This window comes from Hypanus sabinus, chromosome 11 (genome assembly GCF_030144855.1).
Source record: "Hypanus sabinus isolate sHypSab1 chromosome 11, sHypSab1.hap1, whole genome shotgun sequence".
Taxonomy (NCBI): Eukaryota; Metazoa; Chordata; class Chondrichthyes; order Myliobatiformes; family Dasyatidae; genus Hypanus; species Hypanus sabinus.
The window spans coordinates 1,508,768-1,532,638 of NC_082716.1; the positions used below are offsets into that span (position 1 = coordinate 1,508,768).

The following is a 23,871-nucleotide window of genomic DNA, read 5'->3' on the forward strand; positions in this document are numbered from 1 at the left end:
CCACATCCCAAATACATAACGGTTAGTAGGTTAGTTGGTCAGATGAGAGTAACTGGGCCGGGTCGGCTTGTTTGACCGGAAGAGCCTGGCGGGATCCCCAGACTCCACAAGTCAGGAGCGTGATGGAACACTCGGCAGTTACGCGGGTCAGTGCAGTGCCAACAGTTTAGGAAATGGGCCAAATTCAGAACAAAACAACCCCCCATCGTCCTCCCATCCGCCCACCACCCACGAGCTGTTTCTGGGGGGGTGGGGGTGCGGTCAGTCATCGAAACCCCACAATATCACTGTAGGAACAGTTCGGGGCAGTTTCCTGCGTCTATCTATATACCCTTTACAAAGTGTCCAAGGGCAGACTGGAGTGACAGTTTAAAACTGATTCCAAATCTGGCACAAAGCAAGGACCTGCCCACCAAGTCGCGGCTGACCACACCGATAGGAGGTCGGTGTCTTTATACTCCTAACGGCTCAGCCACAGAGGTTGCTGCTGTTGGTGTCGTATTTTCAACACCAGAAAACATAAGGCCATAAGACAATGAAGCTTAATTAGGCCATTCAGTCCATCGAATCTGCTCCGTTATTCCATCATGGCTGATTTATTATCGCCCTCAACCCTACTCTCTCGCCTTCTCCCCGTAACCTTTGACGACCTGACTAATGAAGAACTTATTACCCGCTGCTTTAAATATACCCGATAATCTGGTCCCAACAGCCGCCTGCAGCAATGAATTGCACAGATTCACCACCCTCTGGCTGCAGTTCTTCCTCATTTCTGGAGCATAATTAGGACATTCGACCCATCAAATCAGCTCCGATATCCAATTACGACCGCTTGTTTTTTTTAACCTATACTCCCGCCTTTCCCCCGAAACCTTCGTAAGTCTGGAAAGGGGACCAGTGCCCGCCTCCGAGATCCAGGTACCAATGCGGTCTGCAAAGAAGGGGGTGCTCTGGAGGGCTTTGCTTGAGTTGGAGAGAACAACAGCAGAGAAATAGGCCCTTCGGCTCGTCTACTGCATGCTGAAACCACTTAAGCTGTTTACTCCCGTCGACTGATGCTACTTTGGCTCACTCTGCCTATGCGTCTCCCAAGTAAATTCCAAAATTACAAGTAGGATAGATAAACGGGATTCAGTGGATAGAAACATAGAAATATAGAAAACCTACAGCATAATACAGGTCCTTCGGCCCACAAAGCTGTGCCGAACATATCCCTACCTTAGAAATTACCAGCGTTACCCATAGCCCTCTATTTTTCTAAGCTCCATGTATCTATCCAGAAGTATCTTAAAAGACCCTATTGTATCCGCCTCCACCACCATTGTCGGTAGCCCATTCCACGCACTCACCACTCTGTGTAAAAATCTTACCCCTGACATCGCCTCTGTACCTACTCCCAAGCACCTTAAACCTATGGCCTCTTGTGGCAACCATTTCAGCCCTGGGAAAACCCCCCTGACAATCCACAAGATCAATGCCTCTCAACATCTTATACACCTCTATCAGGTCACCTCTCATCCTCTGTCGCTGTAAGGAGAAAAGGCCGAGTTCATTCAACCTATTCTCATAAGGCATGCTCCCCAATCCAGGCAACATCCTTGTAAATCTCCTCTGCACCCTTTCTATGGCTTCCACATCCTCCCTGTAGTGAGGCGACCAGAACTGAGCACAGTACTCCAAGTGGGGCCTGACCAGGGTCCTTAATAGCTGCAACATTACCTCTCGGCTCCTAAATTCAATTTCACGATTGATGAAGGCCAATATACCGTCTGCCTTCTTAACCACAGAGTCAATCTGTGCAACTGCTTTGAGCGTCCTATGGACTCGAACCCCAAGATCCTTCTGATCCTCCACACTGCCAAGAGTCTTACCATTAATACTATATTCTGCCATCATATTTGACCTACCAAAATGAACCACTTCACACTTATCTGGGTTGAACATCTGCAACTTCTCAGCCCAGTTTTGTATCCTATCAATGTCCCGCTGTAACCTCGAACAGCCCTCCACACTATCCACAACACCTCCAACCTTTGTGCCATCAGCAAACGTACTAACCCATCCCGCCACTTCCTCATCCAGGTCATTTATAAAGATCACGAAGAGTAAGGGTCCCAGAACAGATTCCTGAGGCACCTAACTGGCGACTGACCTCCATGCAGAATATGACCCGTCTACAACCACTCTTTGCCTTCTGTGGGCAAGCCAGTTCTGGATCCACAAAGCAATGTCCCCTTGGATTCCATGCCTCCTTACTTTCTCAATAAGCCTTACATGGGGTACCTTATCAAATGCCTTGCTGAAATCCATATATACTACATCTACTGCTCTTCCTTCATCAATGTGTTTAATCACATCCTCAAAAAAATTCAAACAGGCTAGTAAGGCATGACCTGCCCTTGACAAAGCCATACTGACTATTCCTAATCATATTATACCTCTCCAAATGTACATAAATGCTGCCTCTCAGGATCTTCTCCATCAACTCACCAACCACTGAAGTAAGATTCACTGGTCAATAATTTCCTGGGCTACCTCTACTCAATTTCTTGAATAAGGGAACGACATCTGCAACCCTCCAATCCTGCAGAACCTCTTCCATCCTCATTGATGATGCAAAGATCATTCCCAGAGGCTCAGCAATCTCCTCACTCACCTCCCAAAGTAGCCTACTTTGCATCCAGTTCCGGTGACTTATCCAACTTGATGCTTTCCAAAAGCTCCAGCACATCCTCTTTCTTAATATCTACATGCTCAAGCTTTTCAGTCCATTGCAAGTCATCACTACAATCACCAAGATCCTTTTCCTTAGTGAATACTGAAGTAAAATATTCATTAAGTACCTCTGCTATTTCCTCTGGTCTGTACACACTTTCCCACTGTCACACTTGATAGGTCCTATACTTTCATGTCTTCTCCTCCCGCTTTTCACATACTTGTAAAATGTCTTGAGCTTTTCCTTAATCCTGCTCACCAAAGCCTTCTCATGGCCCCTTCTGGCTCTCCTAATTTCTTTCTTAAGCTCCCTGTTAGCCTTATGTTCTTCTAGATCTCTAACATTATCTAGCTCTCGGAACCTTTTGTAAGCGTTTCTTTTCTTCTTGACTAGATTTACTACAGCCTTTGTACACCACGGTTCCTGTACCCTACCATAACTTCCCTGTTTCATTGGAAAGTGCCTATGCAGAACTCCACACAAATATCCCCGGATTTGCCACATTTCTTTCGTACCTTTCCCAGAGAACATCTGTTCCCAATTTAAGCTTCCAAGTTCCTGCCTGATAGCCTCATAATTCCCCTTACTCCAATTAAACGCTGTTCTAATTCGTCTGTTCCTATCTCTCTCCAATGCTATTGTAAAGGAGATAGATTTATGATCGCTGTCTCCAAAATGCTCTCCCACTGAGAGACCTGACACCTGACCAGGTTCATTTCCCAATAGCAAATCAAGTACAGTCTCTCCTCTTGTAGGCTTATCTACATATTGTGTCAAGAAACCTTCTTGAACACACGCAACAAACTCCTCCCCATCTAAACCCCTCGCTCTGGGGAGATGCCAATCGATATTTGGGAAATTAAAATCTTCCACAACGACAACTCTGTTATTATTACATCTTTTCAGGATCTGTTTCCCTTTCCGCTCCTCGATATCCCTGTACTATCGGGCGGCCTGTAAAAAACACCCAGTAGAGTTATTGACCCCTTCCTGTTCCTAACCTCCACCCACAGAGACTCCGTAGACAATCCCTCCATGGCGTCCACCTTTTCTGCAGCCACGACACTATCTCTGATCAACAGTGACACTGTTTTGCCTCCCTCCTTGTCCTTTGTGAAACAACTAAAACCTGGCACTTGAAGTAACCATTCCTGTCCCTGTCTCTGTAATGGCCACAACATCATAGCTCCAAGTACTGATCCACGCTCTAAGCTCATCCGCTTTGTTCACAATGCGTTTAAATTAACACATCTTAAACCGTCGATCTGAGCGCGTCCCTTCTCTATCACCTGCCTATCATCCCTCACACATTGTCTCCAAGCTTTCTCTATTTGTATGCCAACAGCTTGTTCCTCAGTCTCTTCAGTTCGGTTCCCACCCCCCCTCCCAACAATTCTAGTTTAAACTCTCCCCAGTAGCCTTAGCTAACCTCCCCTCCAGGATATTGGGATTCAAGTGACCATTTTGTACAGGCCACACCCACCCCAAAAGAGATCCCAATGATCCAGAAATCTGAATCCCTGCCCCCTGCTCCAATCCCGCAGCCACATTCTATTCTCCACCTCATTCTGTTCCTATACTCACTGTCACATGGCACAGGCAGTAATCCTGCTTCTCAACTTCCTTCCTAACTCCCTGTAGTCTGTTTTCAGGACCTTTTCCCTTTTCCTACTTATGTCATTGGTACCAATATGTTCCACGACCTCTAGCTGTTCTCCCTTCCACTGCTAGAATATCTTGGACGCGATCTGAAACATCCCGGACCCTGGCACCTGGGAAGCAAACTACCATCCGAGTTTCTTTCCTGCGTTCACAGAATCGCCTGTCTGACTCCCTGACTATAGATTCCCCTATCACTACTGCCTTCCTCTTCCTTTCCCTACCCTTCTGAGCCACCGGGCCGGCCTCTGTGCCAGAGGCACGGCCACTGTTTCTTCCCCTAGGTAGGCTGTCCTTCTCACTCTGCTACCCTCTCACTCCGCTGCCCGCTGGATATGGCGGTCTTCTTTTTAAACTTTTCCCGCTCAACTGGTTGACGTCACGCTTGACTCTCTTTACCCCGAGTAGTAAAATGCCTTCGCTCCGAAAACCCTTTGCCGCTTCAATTGCAGCCTTCTTGCTTCGAATGTTGTATATTTGGATTTTCAGAAGGCCTTTGACAAGGTGCCACACATGAGGCTGCTTACCCAGTTAAAAGTTCATGGTATTACAGGAAAGTTACTAACATGGTTGGAGCATTGGCTGATTGGTAGGAAGCAGCGAGCGGAAATAAAAGGTTCCTTTTCTGATTGGCTGTCTCTGACTAGTGGTGTTCCGTCGGGTTCGGTGTTGGGACCGCTTCTTTTTATGCTGTATATACATTATTTAGATGATGGAATAGATGGCTTTGTTGCCAAGTTTGCAGATGATACAAAGATTGATGGAGGGGCAGATAGTGTTGTGGAAACAGGTGGGATGCAGAAGGATAGACAGATTAGGAGAATGGGCAAGAAAGTGGCAAATGAAATACAATGTTGGAAAATGCAAGGTCATGCACTTTGGTAGTAGAAATAAATGTGCGGATTATTTTCTAAACGGGGAGAAAATGCAGGAATCTGAGACGCAGAAGGATTTGGGAGTCCTTGTGCAGAACTCCCTGAAGGTTAACTTGCAGGTAGAGTCGGAAGGCATATGCCATGTTGGCATTAATTTCAAGAGGTCTAGAAGAAAAGAGGAAGGATGTGATGCTGAGTCTTTATAAGACACTGCTGAGGCATCACCTTGAATATTGTGACAGTTTTGGGCTCCTCATCTTAGAAAGGATGTGCTGGCGTTGGAGAGGATCCAGAGGAGGTTCTCAATGACGATTCTAGGAATGAAGGGGTTATCATACGAGGAAAGGTTGATGGCTCTGGGTCTGTACTCGCTGGAATTCAGAAAGATGAGGGGGGATCTCATTGAAACCTTTCGAATGTTGGAAGGCCTGGGCAGAGTAGAGGTGGGAGGGATATTTCCCATGGTGGGAGAGTCTAGGACGAAAGGCCACAGGATCAGGATAGAGGGGCGCCCTTTCAAAACAGAGATGCGGAGATATTTATTTCGCAGAAGGGTGGTGAATATGTGGAATTTGTTACCACATGCAGCTGTGGAGACCAGGTCATTGGGTATATTTAAGCCAGAGATTGATCGGTTCTTCAGATTGACTGGACATTTCATCAAAGGTTACGGGGAAAAGACTGGGATCTGGGGTTGAGGAAGAGATTTTAAAAAGGATCAGCCATTATTGAATGGTGGAGCAGACTCGATGGGCCAGATTGCTTAATTCTGCTCTTATGGTCTAAATATAGATGCAAAAAATACATTTAAGATCTTTCTCATATGTTTTGTCTCCACACATGGTTTACCATTCTGGTCTTCCAGAGGACCCCTTGCGATTCTTTTGCTCTTAATACGTCTGTAGAATCCGTTGGGATTCTCCTTCATCTTGTCTGCTAGAACAACTTCATGCCTTCTTTTAGTCTTGCCGATTTCTTCCTTAAGTGTTCTCTTGCATTTGTTCTCCATGAACACCTCATTTGTTTCTATTTTCCTATATACCCATTGACTTGGCCTCCATATAGCGGTGCAGTCTGGGGTGTCGGAACTGTACCGGAGAGTCCTGTGTAGCGATGAGGTGAGGCTGGTTCAGATTAGCATTCACCCTGTGTACATTTAGTGATTTGTATTCAGACTAAACAACTCGACCGAAGCTGCTCCTAATGTGTCGGCAGTGAGACAATTAACAGGCAATAACTGACTAATCTCTATTTAATCAGGACTGATATATCGCTGGCCGTGCGGGATCAGAGGAACCCAGTACTGATATATCACTGGACATGACAGAGATTGGATTATCGTGATCAGGAAATATTAACACAAGAACCATGGCGATTGCTTGTCTAATTTACAGTGACAGTTCAGGCGAGCGGAGATGTGGCCACCCATGGCAACGGCGGAAGGTGTGTCCGCCCGCTCCCGTAGGGATACATCCGGTGTTCACACTGAGAACCCCCTGCCCTGTGCTGTGAGACCCACCACTCTGCCGGTGGGATTGATGCCGAACTGAACGAGGAGCTCCCACTGAGGAACTTCTCAACGTGAACAGGACAGGGGTTGCGTTACACCCCGCTCCCACACCAAGCCTACCCGTCCCATCATCTGCACAACCCCCTCACTCAGGGTTATATCGACAAATGCTTAGCTCAGTAACAGAGTTGGGTTTCCAGGAGGAGGGAGAGAAGCCTGCACGGGCATAGGGAGAGGCGGTGGCTGCAGTTTTTCCAGAGCGCAGAGCCCAGGCGGCTGAAGGCATGGCCGTCAATGGTGAAGTTTCTGACCAGAGAAGGAGGTCGGAATGGAAGAAGTGGCGGGGGGAGGGGGGCGGGGAAAGTCAGACAGACGGGAACAATGAGGGTGGGGTATTTCCGAGGGATGAGGTATGAATGGTCCAGGGAGCGGTTCAGGCAGGGAGGGTGAGGAGTGGAGGGGTCAGGATGACGAATAGATGGATAGGTTGGGGAGTGTGTCACAGAGACGGGGGGGGGGAGGGTGCAGTGGGTTAGATGGGAAAGGGTGAGGGACGAACTGGTCAGAGAGGGAGGGGTGAGGATGGAGTGGGTCAGAGAGGGATGAGGGGTGAGGGATACTGGGTCAGGGATAGGTGAGGTGAGGGCTGCAGTTAGTCAGGGAGGGTTGAGGGGTGCAGTGGGTTAGATGGGAAAGGGTGAGGGATGAACTGGTCAGAGAGGAGGGATCAGGGGTCCAGTTGGTCAGGAAAGGTGAGGGGTGCTGAGGTGACAGATTGATTACATTACTGACACTCAGAGGCTGATCTCCTGTTCCTCACTATGATCAGTGACCCTTCTACCGTATTTGGGACGTTCCCGACTCCCTGGCCTACAGAGACTGTGTTACTGCATGTGGGGCTCAGGGCATTTCCGAGAGATGTGGCCGGGTGTCTCCCTGAAATCAGTGTCCATTTCAACCAGTCCCACCAATCCGTCTTTCCCACTTTGAAGCCGCAATGATGCGGGGGCCGATGTCCGGTTCACTGGGTTCCAGGCACAACTGATCCCAGCTGATTCTCAGTGACGGCACGTCTCTTCCATTGACTCGCCCATGCGAGTGGCCTAGAGAGGCAGCAAATAGTCCCCCTCCTCCTTCCGTCTTATTTAACTCCTCATTCTGATTTTCCTCCCTTCCCTTCTCATCACCTGCCTAAAACCTGAGTGCCCCACCTCCTTCCCTTTCTCAAACGCTCCACTCTCTTCTGCTATCAGTTTCCTTTACCCTTTCTGCTTATCACCTCCCAGCTTCTCATTTCATACGACTTTCCCTCACCCACCTGGCTTCTCCTGTCACTTTCTAGCTTGTCCTCCTGTCGCTCCCCCACCTTCTTATTCTTGTTTCCCCCCTTCCTTTCTAGTTCTGATGATAAGTCTCGGCCCAAAACGTCCACTGTTAAATCATTTCCAAAGATATTGCCTGATCTGCTGAGTTCCTCTGGTCAGGGAGGGAGGGGTGTTACTTTAGACTGTAGGGTCTGGGTAGCGGTTCATCCAGTCTCCGGACCCCAGGTTGTGACGCGGCCCAGAAACAGGAGACTCCCCTCCTCATGCGTCTCCCGGGGATACGACACTGATATTCCCGCTACTCCTGACTCCCTACTCTCGGCAGACTGCAGACTCTCCGCAAACCTCCACACATCCCTCACTGAAAGCATCATTTGAAGATTGGAACAAACAGCACGGGAGCTGGTCCTTCGGCTCGCCGTGTTTGTCCGATCCATCAGGCCAGTTTAAACGGCACATTTGTCTTCGCTTGGTCTACTTACTCCCATTCCCTGTTCATGTGCCTGTTAAACACCGCTATCTTACCTGCTTCTTCCACTTCCCCGGCAAAGTGTCTGCCCTTTGGAAAGTAACTTGCTCCGCACTTTAAGGTGAAAGAACATCTTAAATTGCCACCCTGAGGTAAGACTCCGACTCTCTACTCTATTTGGGCCTCTAATAACGTTATAAACCTTTACCAGGTCACCTCACAGTCTTGACGCTCGAGAGAAAACAGCACAAATTTCTCTAATCCAGTCAGCGTCCTGGTGAACCTCTTCTGTACTCTCTCCAAAGCCCCTACATCCTTCCTGCACACAGTACAGCAGTGCAGATGTGGCATGACGCAAGGTTTATACAGCTGCAATTGACGCCTTTACTTTTATAGCCCGAGCGACGAAGGCAAATATACCCCTACCACCCTGTGTTCGAACTCTCAGTGTAGCACCTCTCATTGATCCGGATTAAACTCCACCCACCAATTATCTGTCAATATTCCGGCTGGTTCGAGCCATCAATGAAGACGGGCTTGTTTCCAGTTGCCAGTGATATCCGATGAGGAGGAGGGCGGAGGGTCAGTGTACTGTGAGCAGGACAGAGGTTACTGGGGCTCCCTTTTCCTCGGGGGTCTGGTCACAGATTCCGTTCACTAGCCACAAGAAACAATGCGTTGTATTACTGACAATTCTGGCCTGGGTATTTCAACCCGGCCGGAGGGGCAGCACCCTGGGACGGCCGGTTCTGTGAGAGTGCCGCATTGTGGGACGGCGCTAGAACTGGTATTGAGGGAGCGCCAGAGTGTGAGAGGTCAGGACTAAACCCGGGAGCGTGAGGCAGTAGCTTCGTCACTGCACTGCCAGATGTCAGAATGAGATTGAGAGCTTCATTGGATTCCGAGCCACGCAGTCTGCGGGGAGTTGGTGAGTTCTCCTCGGTTGACCCGGATGCTACGGTTCCCTCCGCATCTCAAAGATGTCCGGGTCGCGGGGGTAATTGGCCGCAGTAAAATGTCTCGAGTGTGAGTGATGGGATAAAATGTGGGTGTGGGGCGAGTTGATAGAAATGTGGTTGAAGAGGTTACAGGGTGAACTGGTGGGGAATGCTGAAAGGATTGTGCTGTATAGGGGAAACAGATGACCCATTAACCTGCTTCACCTGAGCTCTTCACCTGAGCCGACACTTGGACGGTAACAGGGAGATTGGATTCGGCTTGAACCGCGATACACTAATGGTGAAACAGCCCATAAGTGTGTCGCTGACTGTTCAGTGAGTGCGGAGTGAGATTGAGATTAAAGAGCGCTGTGCAGATACTGAACCAGTCAGTGATATTTCATCATTTAATCAGCAGAAACGTCGATATAGGAAAAATGAAGAAATATTTGGCACCGACTCCTCAGACAAGTTGGGAAGGGATTCTCGGGCAGCGGAGAGGTGTGAGTGAGTGTCGACCCGCCCAGTACACGGGGAATGGGAGGGTTTGTTCAACTCAGCACTACGCGGGCAATGTGGGCGAACTGAAGAGGTTAACCGCGCACATGGAAGGCGGGGGTAAATGTGGAAACTCCGAGCGGCTCTTGAGAAGCCTCAATGAACAGTACAGCTGTTCGGAAGAGGCCTTTCGGCCCACGATGGTCGCATCGCTGATAGATCGGGCAGTGAAAAAGACGCTGAACGTTGAATAATCGAAGATAAGGATGGTGGAGATCTTGATTCAGCTTCAGTTCGGCACAACGAGGGCCGGAGGGTCTCTACGTTCTATAGCTTTGTAAAACTTTGGCAAAGTTGCAGCAGGCTTCCGTGGTCACCACGCAGTAGAGAGGAACTGACTGCCGCGGAGCGGGCGCAAGGCTGCGGTTCTCATGGGAACGCGGGATAGGCCGAGTTCCGTTTTCTCGCAGCAGAATGGGGAACCTGACTGAGGTGCACAAAATAATGCGATAGGGCGGGTAGACAGAAACACAAAAGTCCAAACCAGTGGGCATGGGTTTAAAAGTGACGACTTATTTTTACGCAGAGGGTTATTGGAATGTTGAACGCATTTTATCTATAATGTCACCTTTAGAGATCCTTGGATTTATACATCAAGGTCCCTCTGTCCCTCAGTACTCCCCAGGGCCCTACCACTCACCCCGCATGCTGTAGAATTGTGTATCAAAGTGTATCAGCCTACACTTTTCGGGATTAAATTCCACTTGCCTGCGTTCCATCCATCTCACAAATGTCGATCTGTAATCTGAAACTACAGACTCACTATCAACAACACCCATCTTCGGTATTGTCATCGGCAGAGTGACTAATCATTACTTCGACATTCATTACTAAATTATTAATGTAGAAAACACAAAGGAGAGAGTTTCCACACCGATTCTTCCGACACACCGCAGGTCAAGGGTTTCCAATCATAAATCACCTCTCCGTTCCCAATGCCACAGAAAGCCAACTTTGGATGCTATTTTCCGACTTGCCTGCACCAATATTTCGAAATATTCTCCAGTGTGGGCTCTTGTCAAACACTTGAACAAGGCCTATTTAGACAACATCACTTTCATCACCAGCGAGGCTGCTAGAATCTTTTGTTTTGAATTCCACGTTTATTGAATTATTAGAATTTTAAATTTTCAGCGGCCGCCGTGGGACCCGAACTCAGGCAATAAAGTCTGATCTAATTTCTTCTGGAAAAGATTCCAGCCGTCAACTCCGGGACAAGTGAGCAGTGTTTGGGGGTCAGTGGGCGACCCTTTCCCTGTGACCGAAGATCCCCGTTAACTCTTCCAGTACTGAGATCATGCATTCCTGCCAGTGGCATAGTACTGACGGAGCACTGCACTGTGGGACTGAGGGGCGGTGATTCTGTGGGTGGGGCGCACTATGGGAGGTTCACACTGTGTGTGTGTGTGGGGGGGGGGGTGGACCCGAAGGAGGGTCACACTGTGGAAAGGGTGGCACTGAGGGAGCGTCACCCTGTGAAAGGGGCAGTACTGAGGCAGCCTGGCACTGAGAGAGAGTCGCACCGTTGTAGTGGTGGTACAGAGGGAGGGTCACACTGTGGGAGGGGTGGTACTGATGGGGAGGGTCTCACTTTGGGAGGGGAGGTACTGAGGGAGGGTCACACTGTGGGAGAGGTGGTACTGAGGGAGGGTTACACTGTGGGAGCGTGGTATGGTAACGGTCAACACTGTGGGAGGGGCGGTCATATTGTGGGGCGGGGGGGTGGGTAGTACCGAGGGAGCCTGGCACTGTGGGAGTGGTGGTACTGAAGGTGGGTCACACTGTGGGAGTGGTGGTACGGTAACTGTCAACACTGTGGGAGGGGCGGTCATATTGTGGGGCGGGGGGGGTGGGTAGTACCGAGGGAGCCTGGCACTGTGGGAGTGGTGGTACTGAAGGAGGGTCACACTGTGGGAGTGGTGGTACGGTAACTGTCAACACTGTGGGAGGGGCGGTCATATTGTGGGGCGGGGGGTAGTACCGAGGGAGCCTGGCACTGTGGGAGTGGTGGTGCTGAGGGAGGGTCACACTGTGGGAGTGGTGGTACTGAGGGAGGGTCACACGGTGGGAGGGGCGGTCATATTGTGGGGCGGGGGGTAGTACCGAGGGAGCCTGGCACTGTGGGAGTGGTGGTGCTGAGGGAGGGTCACACTGTGGGAGGGGTGGTACTGATGGGGAGGGTCTCACTTTGGGAGGGGAGGTACTGAGAGAGGGTCAGACTGTGGGAGGGGTGGTACTGAGGGAGGGTCACACTGTGGGAGTGGTGGTGCTGAGGGAGGGTCACACTGTGGGAGGGGTGGTACTGATGGGGAGGGTCTCACTTTGGGAGGGGAGGTACTGAGGGAGGGTCACACTGTGGGAGAGGTGGTACTAAGAGTCTGTCACACTGGACTGGCAGTACTGAGGGAGCGCCGCGCTTGGAAAGTACATTACTGAGGGAGCGCCGCGCTCTCGGCGGCCGCACTGATGTGTCTGTGATGCTCAGAGCGGCGTGGTGAGCGAGCGCTACCCCGACAGCGCCAGGGTTCAAGGAGTGCCTCATCTTTTGCGGAGAGATACTGAAGAAGCCCGTTCACCCTGGGGAGCGGGAGAACTGGAGATAATACCCAGCGGTTCCTGCGTCTCGGGATCCTGTCCCGGGCCGGAATCTCGTCAGTTCTGAGTGGGCAAGTCAGTCCAGATCAGCAGTGTGGTCGGGATATCCACGCAAATCCATCGGCACAAGCCGCTATTGGGCCGCATCGAGCGCCACCGCAAGAAACCAGTTCATCATCATAGGGCCGACTGCCCTGTGTCAGTCCCAGACGGCGGGAAGGGTGGGGCAGCGGTTACCCAGAGATCAGATTTACCCAACTGCGCTCAAAGTTCTGACCGGAAGACACTGTAAACTCCCGCCCCAAATCACTCCTTGAGTGCGGGTGTACAGTATCGCAGGAGCTGCCTGCCTCTTCCCCTGTGCGGTGATAGAGATGGTTGGGGAGGGGATGTGGTTTGAGAGACAGAAGAAATGTTGGAGCCCAAAGCATTGAGTGACGGAGGAGAGTGAGGGAGCATTCCATGCTGAGTCTCTGCCCTGTGCAGAGCGAAGAGTCTAGCCTTCACCAGGGACGCGGTTTAGCTCAGTGCAAGGTCCCGACGAAAGAGCATTGGCAAGAAACATCAGTTTTCTCCCACCACAGACGCTGCTCAACCTGCTGAGACTTTCCAGCCTTTTTGTCTGCTTTTATTTCAGATTTCCAGCATCTGCAGCTTATGTTCCAATGAAATGATCTCCCAGCGGTTCTAAGGCCAATATTCCTCCTCCGCTAAAAAGATGTCCCGGCCGTTCCACGTGGCAGGTCGTGGGATCTTGCTATGTCCGCCAGGTTCCCTCCCATACCGGGTGCGTAAGAGGTGGGAGAACCCTCTTTCCGAATGGGGTTCCGAGATCTGTTCCTCCTCACGTTCCGAGGTTTGGGTGCGGGTGTGGGGCGGGTACCCGAAGGTTGCAGAACCTATTCCAGCCGTTGTGTGGCCCCCGGGAACCGGGGAGTCCCGGGGAAGGAGCACATTCTTCCCGATTCTGGTCTCCAGCGCCTGGGATGTGTCTGGCTACACTCAAGGGTACGAGGTTCCCGGGGGTGGGGGAGAGGTGTGTGGGGGCTGGACAGTGAGGGAGGAGCGTGTTGAACGGCGACACGGTCAACACTGGAATCCTCGGCGCACTCTCCACCTCCCCCGGCAGGGGCCGCTCAGAGCGGCGGACGCCCGTTAGCGGCGGTCAACAATGCAGTCAGCGACAGCAACACCCGGTGTAGGGGCGGGTCCCGTGGCGACTGTGAGGAACAGCCTCCTGCTTCCTTTACACATGGCCCTTTCTCACACAGGAGTCCGGAGTATGGGGCAGGGCAAAGGCACCTGCCGTTGTCCTCGCACACTCCGCCGTTCTCGCACCGCCTCAGCAAATTATCGCACACGCCCGCTGTAGGAGCAGGGAAAGCAGAGGTCAGCTCAGTGGGAATCCACCCCGGCTCCCCAGTGCCCGCCCACCCCGTCACCATCACCTCCGTCATTCATTCTCACTCCAGGGTTCAATGGCAACGCACAGAGACAGCGAACAACAATCGGCCGTTCTCAGTTAATGCGATAGCAGACACGCAGTGCAAAATGGACGGCCCTCGATGCTATTGAATTCAAAAGTTTTGGAGAGTGATGCATCGGTACAGCCGCTGTCTCACAGTCCCTGGGACACGAGTTCGCTCCCATCCTCTGCTGCGGTCTGTGCGAAATTTGCACGTTCTTCCTGTGACCCATGTGGGTTTCCCCCGGGGTGGGTGAGGGCTGGAATCTGGGGGGAGTCGATGGGAATGTGGGGGAAATGAAATGAGATCAGTGTACGATTGGTGCCGATGGGTGGTTGATGGCCTACACAGACTCGATGGGCGGAAGTGATGAAAAACAGGAAGAGATCTTATGGGGAGTAATAAGAAGCTTCGAATAAACTATAAAGACAGGGTCAAACATTCTACAGACACAGATGCTCCCGCAAGGAACCCTGGTGGGGGACACAGAATAAACTGACAGGGAAACACAGTGAAATATTCAGTTGTGGGACTGTTCACCACTGCATTTAAAACAACCTGGGCAACTTCCTTCTGGGTATCACAGAGACACTCCAATGATACTCATATCACCCATTGAAATCCTCTCCCCCCATTCTGAGAGAGGGGCCGACTGAAATCTATCGATGCATATCAATACAGGCCGGGGTGTCGAGTGAGGAGGCATAAACAGTGCTGACGTTGCCTGGGATGATCCAGCACCGGCATGGCTCGGAGAGATCCCAGCTGGAATAAATCTGAAGCAATTAGCGTAACACCAGTATGTGGAGACAGGGCAATCTGCTGAATCTAACATCTAGCAGCACACGAGGAGCATAGGCTCGGCAGGAAGGGATAAATCTCAGAGCAGACAACAAGGGAATGGAGGGGGAATATTTCAAATGCATTGTTAGTATTCATTCAATATGTGATGCTGAGGCTTTATAAGGTATTGGTCAGACTGCACTTGAAATATTGTGAGTAGTTTTGGGCCCCCTATCTAAGATAAGACGTGCTGGCATTGGAGAGGGTCCAGAGGAGGTTCACAAGTATGATTCCAGGAATGAAAGGGTTAATATATGAGGTGTGTTTGATAGCTCCAGGCCTGTACTCGTTGAAGTTTAGAAAGATGAGCGGGAATCTCATTAAAACCTATTGAACATTCAAAAGCCTAGATAGAGTGGATGTGGAGAGGATATTTCCTGTAGTGGGGGAGTCTCAGACCAGGCGTCAGAGCCTCAGAGTAGAGGGACGTCCATTTAGAATGTAAATGATGAGGAACTTCTTTAGCCGGTGGTGAAGAATCTGTGGAATTCATTGCCACAGACAGCTGTGGCAGCCAGTTATTTGGGTATATTTAAAGGAGGTTGATAGGTTCTTGATTAGTCAGGATGTCAAAAGTTATGGGGAGAAGGCAAGACAATGGGTTTGAGAAGGATAACAAATCAGTCATGATGGAATGGTGGAGTCGACTCAATGGGCTGAATGGCCTAATCTGGGATCACTACAGAACCATAGGCAGGGGTGTTACTCACCTCGACAGCCCTGGTGCCAATGATATCCGGGCAGGCATCGGTCACACTTGGGCCCGGTGGCACCCTCCTTACAGTCACAATGTCCCGTGTCATTGCAGCCTCGATGCAGAGAGCCATCAGGGTGACACTCACAGTCTGCAGAGACAAGACAGTACACACACACGCTGCACACTGCCATTCTCACTAACACAAACCCGGCGATGTTCTGCCACCCCGGGCAGGAGTGGGGCTGGTCTTGGAACGGGAGACAGGTTCGATTCCCCACAGCCTGCTGGATTCAGTGCTCCCAGATCCCACACTCTTGGGAGAAGGCACGGGACTAACAACAAGACAGACTGATCCTCACCGGAGCAAGGATTCAGCAGCAGAGAGGCTGCACATCGCAGGAGCAGTACGTACCAACTGGATTGGGGGTGTGGAATATAGTTCATGCAGCTCAGAGCAGAACCTCGCGGACTGAGGGCTCTAAAACCAGCAGGAACAGGTTCAGAGTGGATCTCAGGGGCCCAGATAGTTGATGTGAAGAGAAGGTTTCCTGTTGAGAGGGCACAGGCTCCGAATAGTAGGATGTCCTTTTAGAACAGAGATGAGGAGGAATTTCTTTAGGCAGAGGGTGGTGAATCTGTGGAATTCAGTGCCACAGATGGTTGTGGAGACCATTAAGTATATTTGAAGCAGAGTTTGATAGATTCTTCATTAGTCAGGGTGTCAAAGGTTATGGGGCGAAGGCAGGAGAATAGGTTTCAGATGCTTTAGGGTTATCAGTCATGTTGGAAAGGCACAGCAGACTCATTGGGCTGAATGGCACAATTCTTTCCGATATCTTATGGATCAAGGTTACAGCCTGGGGGGGGGGGGGGGTGGAGGCAGACACTCTCACATTATTGAAGAAACTATGATAGTTGAATCAGTAAGGCAGAAAAGTTGCAGACCAAGTGCCGTGAAATAGGATTAGTACAGTTGGAGAGCATGGACACAACAGGCAGAAGGCCCTGTTTCTATATTCCGTGGATCACAAACAGGGGATTAAGCAGATTCTGAATTGGCTTTAGTCCATGGTTATTGAATTTCTGCTCAGTTGTGACCCTTGCAGTGATGGGCTGAAGGGCCAGGTTCCATGTTCTCTATCTACATAATAAAATGCAAGAGACGGGAACTCTTGTCCTGAAATAGATCAGGAGGACATGGGGGCAGCTGATGGGTGACTAAGTGGAAGTGCGATGGGTGCTCTGGAATCGAGGGATGAGGAGTTTGCTGAATCAGTTGTGAGGAGAGTTTGGATAGGCTGGATTAGTTTTCCTTCAAGTGGGGAGGCTGAGGGGAGCTTGACGTAGGCTGATGAGATTCCTTCTCATTCACTTATTGGGTGTCTCATCTGCCCTTTCCCAACATTGACTGGGATGGCCAGAGTGCTAAGGGATTAGTTGGGTCAGAATTTGTTAAGTTTTCAAAAGCAACACATGTGAACAGATGGAGGACTTAGCAGGTCAGGTAGCATTTATTTTTCAGAATATCCACTCTTTATTTCCTTTCATTGATGCTGCCTGACCTGCTGAGTTCCTCCAGCATTGTGTATGTGTTGCTCTGGATTTTCAGCATCTACTGGACCTCCTTGGAGGCAAGAATGAGGTGCCAGGTTTTTTTGACAGTCAGCCATTCTTGTCTGGCGCATGGTCTCCTTTCGGATTAACCGGGTCACAGTATGATCATTCCTGACTAGACCCCTTCTTTTTTTACGAGGCCGAGTGGCTAGCTCGATGCTCAACCCGGCAGAAAAACGTGCTTGGGGTGGCTCAACTCGGATTCGAACTCGGGAACCTTTGCTCCGGAGTCCGGCACTGATGCCATTGTGCCACCAGCCAGCCAGGTGTCAGTGGGGTGCACATTAGTGTTAAAATAGTTATAGAACAAGGTAGGACTGATCAACAAGTTAAAGTCCTAACTTGGAGCAAGGTTCACCTTGATGGTCTTAGATAGGAATTTACCAAGGTTGAGTGGGGGAGGTTACTTACAAGTAAAGGGATGTTTGGCAAGCGGAAGGATTTGAAAAGTGAGAGCGAGGGAGAGCTCAAGGCCAGCATGGCTGGCAGGATTAGGGAATCCAACATGATGAGGGATATTGAGGCTTTGTTCAGGAAGAGCAAGGCATGCATCAGGCAGCTGGGTGAAGCCGAGGAATACAAATCAGAAGGAAGTCAGGAGTGAGAAAGGGAAGAAGAGACATCCTTTGCAGATAACATCAAAGGAAATCTTCAGAGATATTTCAGGCATTTTAAGAGCAAAAAGGATCCCCTTATGGATCACTGTGGGTGTCTATATGTGGAACCGCAGAAGGCTGGTGAGCTATTATGTGAAATATTCTCAACTCTATTTACTGAGATGAGCACCTTGGAAACGGGGGGTTCAGGTAAAGATCACAGCCCGAAACCATATAGACGGTGTGAAACAGGAGATTCTGAGGTGTCTGAAGGTGGATCAATACCCAGTACCTAACCAAAAGTATCCTAGAACATTATGGAGAGTGAGAGGACATTACTAGTGCCTGGCGGAGATACTGCAATCATCTTTAGCTGTGGCCAAGGTACTGGAAGATTAGGGATAGCTAATGAAGTAATTTTATTGAAGAAGTGTTGCAAGAACAAGTCAGGGACATGGGGTCAGTAAGACTAACCACAGTGGTGGGAAAGTTACAGGAGGGGTTCTGGGGGTCAGGATAGACAAAGACTGATTGGTACAGCGGGTACAATAGTCAGGATGGACATAGTGAGCAGAAGAGTTTGTTTTTGTACTGTGTGACCCTGTGAATGTGGGCCATAGTACAAGGGTGTGGGGAAGAAGATACCTTTGTGGTGGGGCCAGTACTGCCTCTGGCCTATAGGCTGTTCCACAGAGACTGGCCCCAAAGGGTGAGGGTGGGGAAGGGGATCTGGCTTCAGAGGGATAGAGGCAAAGTTTCCACCATGTTCCCTTTCAAGGGCAAAGTCCTGCCTTCTTGCCCCAAGGGTGGGGGTGGGTCGAGACGGCGAGAGCGGAGGCTGCAGCGGGAACTGACCTAGGCAAACGTGGTGATGGTCCAGCGGCACCGCGTGGTTTCGGTGTGAGCCCAGGCGGCAGAATTGGCAGTGTGGCCCTCTAGTGTTGTGCCTACAGCCCACGCAAATGGCGGCGTTGAGCAGCTGGAGGTAACTGCAGCGTGTCGAGTGGCCGAAGCAATGACAGTCTTGCAAGGAAAGGACAGACAGAGTAGACGGGGGGGTGTAGACAGGACAAAGACATGCCGCAGACAGGTCACATGCTACAGCAATGAGATGTGGAGGTGAGGGTTGGGGAGGGGGTCTTCAGTAGAACATCTGGATCACTGCTGGTTGCCCAACAGTCTACATTGAAACTACCTTCGTCTGGTCTTGAGAGACCGATGCCCGGCCACCAGCACCGGACCAGTCCACCAGCAGCTTCCTAGAGAATGGCCGGTGTGACATGCCCGATCACAAATCAGCAGGGACACTAACCAGCCCTACCCCCAGATGGATCAAGAGAGCAAAGGGCAGGAGGGTGTTCCGAAATGGAAGCTAGTGTCAGTGATGGAGTAGAGAGTGGGGGAAGTTAAGGTGAGGGAGCATGGAGATCATAGAGGGATGGAGATTAGAGATGGGGAGGTGTCCACTGTGGATGGAGTCTGTGGGGAAGGTGAAGAGTCGCTGTTTCCTACTGACCCTAGTGATGTAAGTATTGGTCACACCTGGTCAGTGTGGGGAGTAATGGTCACTCCTGGTCAGTATAAGGAGCTATGATCATTCCTGATCAATATGGAGTGTTACGGTCACTCCTACTTATTATGGGGTGTAATGTTCACTCCTGGTCAGTCACAGAGGAATATAGATGGGAAACCCTTTAGTTCATTTGCCCACAAGCTGGTGCCATTTGCCTGCATTTGACCCATGCCCCTTCAATCCCCTTCCATCCTTGTACTTATTCAAATATCTTGTTTTTGTACCCACGTCTAGCACTTCCCCCGAAAGCTCGCATCACTTACCCATCATCCTCCATGTGAAAAATTGCCCCTCAGATTCCTTTACTCCTTCACCTCTCATCTTAAACGTGTGTTATTTCCCTGGGGAAGGCTCAGCCTATGTATACCCCTCATGATTTTATATATCTCTATAAGGTTACCCCTCAATCTCATATGTTCCACAGAGCAAAGTCCTAGCCTGCCTAATTTTTCCTTGTAACTCAGGTCATCGAGTCCTCACAACATGCTCATAAATCTTCTCTGCACTCTTCCCAGTTTTACTATATCTCAAATTCAAACATCTGAGATGCAGAGGGACTTCAGTGTCCTTGTGCAGAACACCTGAAAGGATGATTGGGTGGTGACGAAGGCAAATACAATGTTAGCATTCATTTCAAGGTCTAGAAGACAAGAGCAGGGATGTAATGCTGAGTATTTGTAAAGCACTGGTGAGGCCTGACCTTGAACAGTTTTGGGTTTCTTATCTGAGAAAAGATGGCAGTAGAGAGGGTTCAAAGGAGGTTCACAAGAATGATTCAAAGTTGAGGTTACAGAGCACTTGGTGACATGGGACAAGTTAGGACAAAGTCAGCATGGTTTCCTTAAGGGAAAATCCTGCCTGACGAACATGTTGGAATTCTTTGATAAAGGGATCGATAAAGGGGATGCAGTGGGTGTTGTATATTTGGACTTTCAAATGGCCTTTGACAAGGTGCCATACATGAGGCTGCTTACCAAGTTAAGAGCCCATGATATTATGGGAAAGTTACTAACATGGTTAGGGCATTGGCTGATTGGTAGGAGGCAGCGAGTGGGAATGAAAGGATCCTCCTCTGGTTGGCTGTCAGTGACTAGTGGTGTTCCACAGGGGTCGGTGTTAGGACCGCTTCTTTTTATGCTGTATATAAATGATTTAGATGATGGAATAGATGGCTTTGTTGCCAAGATTGCAGATGATACGCAGATTGGTGGAGGGGCAGGTAGTGTTGAGGATACAGGTAGGCTGCAGAAGAGCTTAGATTAGAAGCATGGGCAAGGAAGTGGCAAATGAAATACAATATTGGAAAATGCATGGTCATGCACTTTGGTAGAAGAAATAAATGTAGAAACTATTTTCTAAATGGGGAGAAAGTCCAAATTTCTGTGATGCAAAGGGACTTCGGAGTCCTTGTGCAGACAACCTAAAAGTTAACTTGCAGGTTGATTTGGTAGTGAGGAAAACAAATGCAATGTCTGCATTCATTTCAAGGTCTAGAAGACAAGAGCAGAATGTGATGCTGAGGCTCTATAAGGCACTGCTGAGGCCTCACTTTGAGTACTGTGAGTATTTTTGGGCTCCTCATCTAAGAAAAGATTTGTTGGCATTGAAGAGGATTCCAGAGAAGGCTCACAAGGGTGATTCCAGGAATGAACGGGCTATCATACGAGGAACGTTTGATAGCTCTGGGTCTGTACTTGCTGGAATTTAGAAGGATGAGGGAGGATCTCATTGAAACCTTTTGAATGTTGAAAGGCCCAGACAAAGTAGATGTGGAAGGGATGTTTCCCACATTGGGGGAATCTAAGACATGAGGGAAAACACTCAGGGTAGACGGGCACTCATTTAAACAGAGATGTGAAGAAATTTCTTTTGTCAAGGGGTGGTGAAATTGTGGAATTTATTACCACAGACAGCTGGAGAGGCCAGGTTGTTGGTGTATTTAAGGCAGAGCTTGATAAGTTCTTGGTCAGACATGGCATTAAAGGTTACAGGGAGAAGGCTGGTGAATGAGATTGAGGAGGAGAAGAAAGGGATTAGCCATGATCGAATGGTGGAGCAGACTCAATGGGTCAAATGGCCTAATTCTATGCCTTATGGTGTTTTGGTCTTTTCTTTTGTATAACTGGTGACCAAAACTGTACAGTTCTCCAAGTGCAGTCTCCCCAATTACTTCAAAACCTGAAATAAAACAACCCAACTCCTATTCTAAGTGCCCTGACTGATGAAGGCCATTTTCACCAGCGTATCTAGTTGTGACTCCACTTACAGTGAATTACATACCCATACTCCTAGGTCCCTCTGTTCCATAACACTTGCCAGTGCCCTACTATTCACCGTATGTCCTACCCTAGTTTGACTTTTCAAATGCAAAATCTCCCATTTGAAAGCCATTTGCCCATCCCCAGCCCATGTAATGTAGCAGCTGATCAAGATCCACGTTATTTTCATAGTCTTCTGCATTATCTACAACACCATTGCAAACTTCTTAAGCATACTTCATAGATTCTCATCTCAATTATTTATAATAATCACAAACAACAGAGATTTGCAGAACTGATCCCTGTTGTTTCCATTCTGAGAAATAACTCTCAACCAGCACCCTTTGCTTCCAACCACTGAGACAAGTATGAAGTCAACATACAATCTTTTCCTGGTTCACATGTGATCTAATCTCGAGATTAGCCTGCCATGAGGGAACCTTGCCAAAGACCTTGCTAAAGTTTATTTAGATAGCATCCACTGCCCTACCCTTACCTACCTTCTCAAAAAACTCTGAGGTTTGTCAGATACGACTTCCCACGCACAAGTCACTCCCATTCAGTGTGGAGAGATATGGCCACTACTGATCAGGGTGGGGAGTAACAGTCACTCCTGGTCAGGTTGGGGAGTTGTGGTCACTCCTGGTCAGTGTGGGGAGTCATGGTCACTCCTGGTCAGTGTGGGGAGTCATGGTCACTCCTGGTTAGTGTGGGGAGTTGTGGTCACCCCTGGTCAGTGTAGAGAGTAATATTTACTCCTGGTCAGTGTGGGGAGTCATGGTCACTCCTGGTCAGTGTGGGGAGTCATGGTCACTCCTGGTTAGTGTGGGGAGTTGTGGTCACCCCTGGTCAGTGTAGAGAGTAATATTTACTCCTGGTCAGTGTGGGGAGTCATGGTCACTCCTGGTTAGTGTGGGGAGTTGTGGTCACCCCTGGTCAGTGTAGAGAGTAATATTTACTCCTGGTCAGTGTGGCAAGTTATGGTCACTTCAGTTCATTCTCACTGTGAAAGAGGGTTTGGGGCTTTACGCTGCGTGATGCAGTGGATGACATGGATGGCATGCAAAGAGTTAAACAAGCATGAATGAGTTGATATCCAGGGACAGATATCTGGGCCCTTTCCCATCCCTGTACTGGGAGGTCAGGGTGATAGCCAGTGCCCACTATCCACAGTGAAGAAAAACATGCGGACGGCGACCAGTAGTCCCGTCGCTTCCCACCAGGCACCCCCCTCAGACAGTGTGGACAGACTGTGAACACACCCACCCCTGTAAGTGTTTGTGCCGATGCTTGGACACATTTATCAGATACACTGGGAGTAGATCCACCTTTGCTCATACCCAGCTGTTCACACAGACCTGTTCACTCCCACCTGTCCATTCACAACCACCTGTTCACACTCATCTGTTCACATCTGCCTGTTTGCACCCAGCTGTTCACATTCAGCTGTGAACACTGACCTGCTCATGCCCACCCATTAAATCCTACTTGCTCACATACACCTGTTAACATTTGCCTGTTCGCATCCAACTGTTCACATCCACCTGTTAACACACCTATTCACACCACCTATCCACACCAACCTGTTTGCACACAACTGCTCACACCCACCTACTCACACCTGTTTACAACCAGCTGTCAATATCCACCTGTACACATCCACCTATTCACACCTACCTGTTCACACACACATGTTCACACCCACCTGTTAAAACCTACTGGTTCACACCCCCATTTTCACATCCACTCCATCACACCTACCATTTTACTCGCAACTGTTCAGACCCACCTGCTCACACCCACCCATTCAAACTTACCTGCTCACATCCATCTGTTTGCATCCCCTTATCCACACCTACCTGTTCACTCTCTCTCTCACACACACACACGCACCCCCATCTGTTCACATGCACACCTGTTTACATCTGCTGTTCACACACACCTGTTGACACTGATCTGTTCACACTTACCTGTTCATGCTTAACCTGCTCACACCCACCTGATCATACCCACTTGCTCACAGCCAGACTCTGCTAACACACAGCTGCTCACACTACCAGCCAGTTCACACTCACACTATTATCCCATCAGTGCGGGATGGGGCAGGTTTGTCCCTCAGGTCATAGAGTCTGGATTATACTTACGGACACTAGAGACAGTGTCTGGGATGCCTGAAGAG

At 49.6% G+C, this 23,871-nt stretch overlaps 1 protein-coding gene across 1 annotated transcript in view; it reads right to left on the reverse strand.

The window, feature by feature from the left end:
- Positions 1 to 10,884: 10,884 nt before the first annotated feature.
- The window catches only part of ntng1a (netrin g1a), a 30,079-nt gene continuing 17,092 nt past the window's right edge, over positions 10,885 to 23,871 (reverse strand). Inside the window, exons 3-5 of the mRNA XM_059983659.1 lie at positions 23,837 to 23,863; positions 15,665 to 15,799; positions 10,885 to 14,011 (exon numbers count right to left, since the gene is read on the reverse strand). Coding sequence (XP_059839642.1) covers positions 13,782 to 14,011; positions 15,665 to 15,799; positions 23,837 to 23,863 — 392 coding nt within the window. The 3' untranslated portion in view covers positions 10,885 to 13,781. The remainder of the gene's footprint in view (positions 14,012 to 15,664; positions 15,800 to 23,836; positions 23,864 to 23,871) is intronic.